Source organism: Danio aesculapii, chromosome 8 (genome assembly GCF_903798145.1).
Source record: "Danio aesculapii chromosome 8, fDanAes4.1, whole genome shotgun sequence".
NCBI classification, from domain to species: domain Eukaryota; kingdom Metazoa; phylum Chordata; class Actinopteri; order Cypriniformes; family Danionidae; genus Danio; species Danio aesculapii.
Window position 1 is genome coordinate 21092536 of NC_079442.1, and position 7268 is coordinate 21099803.

At 34.7% G+C, this 7268-nt stretch overlaps 1 protein-coding gene across 3 annotated transcripts; it reads left to right on the forward strand.

Annotated features, from left to right (window-relative positions):
• The first annotated feature begins 289 nt into the window (after window positions 1-289).
• LOC130234066 (uncharacterized) lies at window positions 290-5095 on the forward strand. Of its 3 annotated transcripts, none has more exons than XM_056464339.1 (2): window positions 290-750; window positions 2044-5095. In XM_056464339.1, exon 2 carries the CDS (start codon window positions 2058-2060, stop codon window positions 3387-3389), a length of 1332 nt encoding a protein of 443 aa, XP_056320314.1. In that variant the 5' UTR covers window positions 290-750; window positions 2044-2057; the 3' UTR covers window positions 3390-5095. The 3 variants fall into 3 exon arrangements, with proteins under 3 accessions (XP_056320314.1, XP_056320315.1, XP_056320313.1); XM_056464340.1 differs by having other exon boundaries at window positions 2047-5095; XM_056464338.1 differs by having other exon boundaries at window positions 290-448.
• The last annotated feature ends 2173 nt before the right edge of the window (window positions 5096-7268 follow it).

Below are 7268 nucleotides of genomic sequence, written 5' to 3' on the forward strand. Positions count from 1 at the left end.
TTTGTTTAGCCTAGCCACACCAATGCTTCTTTCCATAAAAACTAAAAAAATCTGTATTGAATGTAATTTGTTACATTAATTATTTTCGTAAAAAAACTGCTGCAGTTTGGATTGCAAATCTATTCCGCGACATGTAGTGTTAGGGTTGATGTCATGCTACGCGATCTTACAGCGCTTCTGTTAGGGCTGATCTGTATGGTCTTAAACAAGTAACAAATAAAGTTGTTAACATAGTTGTTTGTCAGGGTGGAGTAATGAGGGGAAGTGTCGATTCTGGCATAGACTCTGGTCTGGCCCGAAGAGCTGCTCTGCCCAGAGTAAATGCAAGCTGAGCTCAGCTCATTCTGCGCAGTCAAACTGAACCACAGTCGCTCACCGCTGTCATGTACTGGAAACTACACTTGGACTCCAGCCATATCTAGGGGAATAATGTGGCTGGCTATTGCAGGTATTGTCGGCGGATATTTAACGGTTATAATCGACGAATGTCATAGTATTGCGCGAATTTTCCCTAAATTATTGCGTCGTGGAATCACTTTTTAATCATTACAGTGAACTGAGCAGCTGTTACATCAACTCAGCCTTTCTGCTCAATTATAAACACCGAGTGTTTTATCCACACAGAACCAACCGGTTTTGTTTTTTCCGCCTCTATTTTTACCGAAAAATTACTAGAGGACACTTGCATTATTGGTACTTTTCAATCAAAATCTCTGGACTATACATGACAGTAGCCTGCGCGATTTAAAGGTAATGTTACTATTTCATCTTCTTTTCTTTTTCCTTATGTTTTTATTTTGGAAAAATGATCAGCAACAGGAAATATTCAGATTTGTTTGGTCAAGTCAGATTAAATATAAGCTATAATACAATTGTGTGATATAAATGGTCCTAGCATTGAAAGCAAATATGTTGAATGTATAGATTTTGTTTTTATATTTATATCCCGCATAAAGTCTGTTTTGATCAATTAGACGGCTGTGCGAGATGATAAGCTTAAGATATGTTTGTAAAATCTCTTTAATATGCCTAGTATGTACATGAGAGTGTTAATTATTCATCAACCTAAATATAACTTGCATTATATACAAGTATACGTATTCTTTATACATTACCTTGACACACAGTTGAACTAAGGGATGTTTGCTTGTCACAACAAATTCGTTTCCTGGTTGCTCTTTATTTTTATTACTACATATTAGATGCATTAACACACGGAGAACACACACACACACACGCACACAATTATAATGAAAAATAAACCATTGCGAAATGTGTAATGATGAACATCAACAAGAAAATGAGCCTGAAGTGGTCGTTATTTTATTGTAATTCTTTTATTTTCATCTGTACTTTACCTATATGAATTGTTTACTTGCGTCACTTGTCTAATGTCAAAACCAGATTTACTGCATACTTTCATCTCATTGGCATGGTTATTTCTAGTATGGTTGTGTTTGAACTTGTTCTATTTATGATTAAATGTAAATTTGGTTTGGTGGTCTATTCTAATATATGTAAAGTGAAATCCAATATCCAAGGTATTGCACTTGATATAATTTTTGATTATGCAATGTATGGTTGTATACTTAAGTTTTCCTGAATTAAATCTGCGAATATCAGGATGCTGTGTAGTTTATAAAATCAATTGAATTTTACTAGATTTGACATCATGCTGCTTTATTTACTGCAGTAATCAAGGCAAAACTATTATTTCTGCACTTCTATAGACACCAACCTGTTGAATTAGCTAGATTAAATAGATTTGTATTCAGTAAATGAATAATGTTTTAGTTTTGGATTAATTTCTTACATTAATATTTAGTAAATATACTGTAAGTTAAAACCTAAAGTGGTTTTAAGGTCTTAATGTTTGAAAAGAGTCTTAAAAAAGTTTTAAAAGGTATTGAATTTCCCTCTCTGATTCCTGTATATACTCTGATTAAACAACTACATAATTCGTTTTTTTTTTTTTTTTATTCAATTGCTTTATATTGAGTATTTTGAGTTGTTTTTGATATAATTATTTGCTTTACTCCACAGAAGATCAAGAACAGATGGAAAAAAAGGGCAAATTCAAAGTGCTTCTTGTATTAACATTTATGGCCATTATTATTTTCACATTGTTTTTGGACCACAAGGATAGTCATAAACATAACACACAAGCTACTCCATTAACAAAAGCTCCTCTGACAAATAATAAAATCAAAATCCAAGAGGATTCATATTCAATAACGGCCATCAAAGACTCTGAGCATTTCATGGTGTCTGCGTTTATTGACCACAGACTGGACGGGGCCATTCGAGTCATCAGCATAATCAAGAGAAAAAATCTGCAGCCCCTTTACTGTGTTTACTGTACCCTCGAACATGACTGCAAAACTGTTGAGACTGATGTCCAGATACACACCGACCATTTTTACTTTCCATATGGTGCTTCAGATGTGATTTGTAAAGGCAAAAACATGCAAAAGGCAACTCATGTCCTCATAACAACTAGCAAGAAAGATTCAGCCGACCTCAAAACAGAGTATCTGTCAATCAAAAATAATGTGGTAACAGACAATTTCAAGTATAACTTCACTGTTTGCATCTCCAACCTTTTTGGAAGCTACAACAATGTACTGCAGTTTGCTCAAACTATGGAGATGTACAAACTTCTGGGTGTACAGCATGTGGTCATCTATAATACCAGCTGTGGTCCAGACTTGAAGAAGCTTCTAATACATTATGAATCAGAAGGGATACTGGAGATTGTTTCATGGCCTATTGACAAGTTTATGAATCCCTCTCCAGGCTGGAATATCAAAAAACACAAGGGTGATCTCCATTATTATGGTCAGTTAGTAACACTCAACGAGTGCATCTACAGGCACATGTATCAATCCAAATATGTTCTTCTGAATGACATTGATGAGATCATAATGCCATACAAATACACAAATTTACAGTCTCTTATGGAAGACCTCCAGTCTGCTAATCCCAGTAAAGGAGTGTTCCTCATAGAGAACCACATATTCCCCAAAACACAGTTTGAGGACAGCGGGAAGTTCAAGCGAAAAGAATGGAATAATATATCTGGAATCAATATCATGGAGCACATTTACAGAGAACCTGAACGAAAGAATATTTACAATCCCACAAAGATGATAGTCAACCCAAGGAAGGTGGAGCAAACATCAGTGCATACTTCCTTGAAGAACTTTGGAGGCAGTTACCATGTGCCATTTAATGTATGTAGGATTGTGCATGTGAGAGTCCCCCTGCAGGGGCGTTTGACCAAAGAGGAACTCTTCGTAGACAAAAGAGTCTGGGACTTTGAAAACGATCTGATACCAAATGTTGACAGAACTTTGATTCTTTCTGGACTTCTTAAGGATTTCAGTTGAGATGTTTGCATCAGGGATTTGTAGAAAAAATGGCAGCAAAATGAACAAGAAACACTACAAATTCAAGGCAAGGGGAAAATGTCCCAGCACACAATTAAACTAAACCATTATGCTGCAACAATTAATGTGAAAATATAAATGAAAGATGAAGGATGGCCAGTTGGAGGGCTATAGATTAGTTAGCTCTGAATTCTGCTTTCTTACAAGTTCTCTCATCATAAACAATGTAATGCAGACATACTGTAAATATTATAAAATAGTGTGTAAACATGTTGCAAAACTTTGAATAACATGCACTGATACACTGATTTGGTCTTTGTAGACCAAATGTGACAAGCCTTTTCTCAAACACATTTTTGTATTATCATTAGTTGTTTAAGTATGTATTCTATTAATTAATATTAATGATCCTCATGAAATATCAATCAATAATCAGCATTATTTGCTAATTTAAAAAGGATCTTAAAACTAAATATATACACATTTATAAAAATTTAACTTGCAGAAAAAAACTAATGATCATTAAGCACGAATCACATGTTAGAAACATTCTTTTAGAACATTTTTAAGAGAATTTTTTTTCTTAAAAATGTTTCAGAATCATGTTTTATGTGTGATTTACATGAGGTTTTTGCATGTTATGCTCATGTGAACAGAGCTTGACTTTAACACTCACCAAAAGTGGGAAGATTTTACTTGTGGTGGGCAAGACAGAAACTCCCTGTAGTCACTTTTTTGGGGTTGAATGTAATAATTCAACTGAAGTTTTCTTAAAAGACGGGGTAAATAATAAACTGCAACATGACACTACAAAACTATCACTCCCACAGATATGTAGCCCTATTCTAGCAGTACTGATATGCCCTGCTGGTTATAAGGAAACATTTACACGTGGGTCATAAGGAAATTTATCTCATTAAACGCTCAAAAATATGTGGGATAAGAGAAAGACATGGGACATTTTTACTTTCATTTCAGCTATTCTCATGCAACAGCACATTAGCAAAATAAATTGTTTAAAGCAATGTTTTGTTTGTTTGTTTGTTTGTTTTTTGCTGTGACCATATGCTGCCTGTACATTGGCAAAACATTTTCATCAATATTTGCATATTTGTGCTTTTGTGCTGGGTTAGTTTAAACATATTGTGTTAAAGTGACAAAGTATGGGTATTTACAGTACTTAACAATTTGGCAAAATATGATAAAATACAAATGTTCATTTAAATTTTAGCAATCATATTTTTGTATGATCTGCTTACTATAAGGTCCATTAGCAGTTCTGTCTGTAACCATAGTGGCTTTTTTTTTACAAGTCATTTTCATAACAAAATGTACTCCTTTTTATTGAGATTGGATTGTCAAAAAGTCAGTTCATGGGTTCCTCTAACAAACGTGCCATTCTTGTAAACAAAATTAGTTTAAAGTCAACTTCCTTATGAATAACAGCTGTAACCTTGTGTGATAAAAAAAGCCTTTACAACGGTGAAATAAAAATGTTTTTGAGGCAAATGTTAATCTAAATAATGGTAACAGATATTTAGGTATTATTGCATAAAATGTTTTTTTATTTTTTTTTATATTGTATTGTGCCTTGTTGTGAAAGATTTATGTTTGTAATGATTGGGACAATCTATGGAAAAATGATGTGTACGCATGTGCCACATGTCTTTCGGATACGGTAAAATAAAACATGTTGATATTCTCAATAGATTTTTTCAGATAATTTCAGTGCCAAATGATTTAGAGAGAGCGATAATGTTAGTATGTTATTAGGCCTAGTTCATGAAGATTTATGTTTATAATGTTAGATACAAAATTTTTTAGAATCTCTATTTTTGAAATGCTATGACACAGCCCAGTTAGGCTGGGAAGATAAAAACCAGGATGACCATAGGATATTTCATTTACGTTTAGGCAGAGGAGTCATTACAGAATCACAGAGGAACCTGCTTTTCACAAATTATTCACAGAGGTTTCTGCTCTTTCTAACATTAGAATGCTTTGCAGAGCAATATAAAAATAAACTTAATGTTACATACCTTTTCAGGAAATTATTATAAGTTTCTATTTAAAGGAACACTCCACTTAAAAAAAAAGAAGAGGTAAGCTTCTTCTAGAGTTAAGCTGTTGACCTGAACCAGTTTTAAATTGAATTTTGAATTTTAATTCAATTTCTTGTTCTGGTGGGGTTATTTTTTAGCTTAGCATAATTAATTGATTTGAATTAGACCATTAGTATTTTGTTAAAAAATGTTAAAGAGTTTGATAATCTTTCTGTCATTCATTTTCTTTTCGGTTTAGTCCCTTTATTAATCCGGGAGCTTAAACCGCCAACTTATTCAGCACATGTTTTACACAGCGGATGCCCTTCCATCTGCAACCCATCTCTGGAAAATATCCATACACACTCACACACTACAGACAATTTAGCCTTCCCAATTCACCTGTACCACATGTCTTTAGACTGTGGGGGAAACCAGAGCACCCGGAGGAAACCCACACAAACGCAGGGAGAACATGCAAACTCCACACAGAAACGCCAACTGTCCCAGCCGAGGCTTGAACCAGCGACCTTCTTGCTGTGAGGCGACAGCACTACCTACTGGACCACTGCATCGCCTTAATATTTCTGTTTAAATCTCAAATACTCCATTAGAATCTGGATGCAGCCTTGCAAATGTAAACTGAGACTGCATATCCAACACGATCTCACAGCAATTCATAACTTTTTGATTTTGCGGCTAATTCATATGAATTCGTACAATCTTATTTGTACAATTAGTACAATTTGCTTGTCCTGCAATGACAGTTGGGCTTAGGGGTGGGGCTGGGTGTCACGCTTTCTTTTTAAAATCGTACATTTTCATCCGACTGAATTAGCCACTAAACTGACAAAACATCAAATAAAATCTTTGTGACATCAGGCTGGCATATCTTAGACTTGCAATGTCAGACACAATGCACTCAATGGAGCTAGTCACGTCACTGTGAAGGGTAGGGTTAGGGGCGGGGTTAAGTGTGCACATTAAAAGCATTGCATGCAGCTCAGATTGAAACTGCACTCAGTCTGCATCTAGACCCCTCTCCAATATTCTGTAGTTACATCGTATAATAAGATGAATGGAATGATGTTAGACAGTATGTGAGAATCAACTGCTGTCAGGGGGTGCCTTGAAACCATGGAGACATGCTATTGTGTTTTTTGTCTTTTTAATTTATTTAATTTAAAATGCATACAGCGTTAAAGAGTCACTTTTATAAGGGGTTTAAAGAGTTGTGTGGATATAATCTAACAATAGAAATTAATTAATTCTATTTTTTATAATCACACTTAAAAACTGATAAAAACTGTCTGCAGAAACACTTGGATTGACATTCGCTCATTGTACATGTCATCAGAGTAGGAAAGTCCTGCTCATTAGGGACAATCTCTCTCATTAACATAGACAGCCCTGAGTGAGAAACAGCCATCTACTATTAGAGTTTTCGAGTCGTACTTGCCTAAGATAGTGTCAGTGACTAAGAGACATCATGAATGTGGAGTTTTAGGATGCACAAATAAACGCTGTAATCTCCATAGTATATCTTTTTTTCTGAGAAATTTGCAAAAGAAATGAACCTCTATGAATGCAAACAAGTGATACTTTTTATCACTTTGAATATGCAAACTTGCTCTTAATGTCTGCATTCGATGCTAGTGTGTGTGTCCCTTAGTTCCTTATATTGTGGGGAGCAAATTTTCCAGTCAACACCAGGCAATTTTGACCTTGTGGGGATTTTTTTGTTTTTTGATTTTGGCCCCTATTAGGAAAATGACTTATAAACCACACAGAATTGAGTATTTTTGAAAATGCAAATATTTTATTTTCAGACTACGGG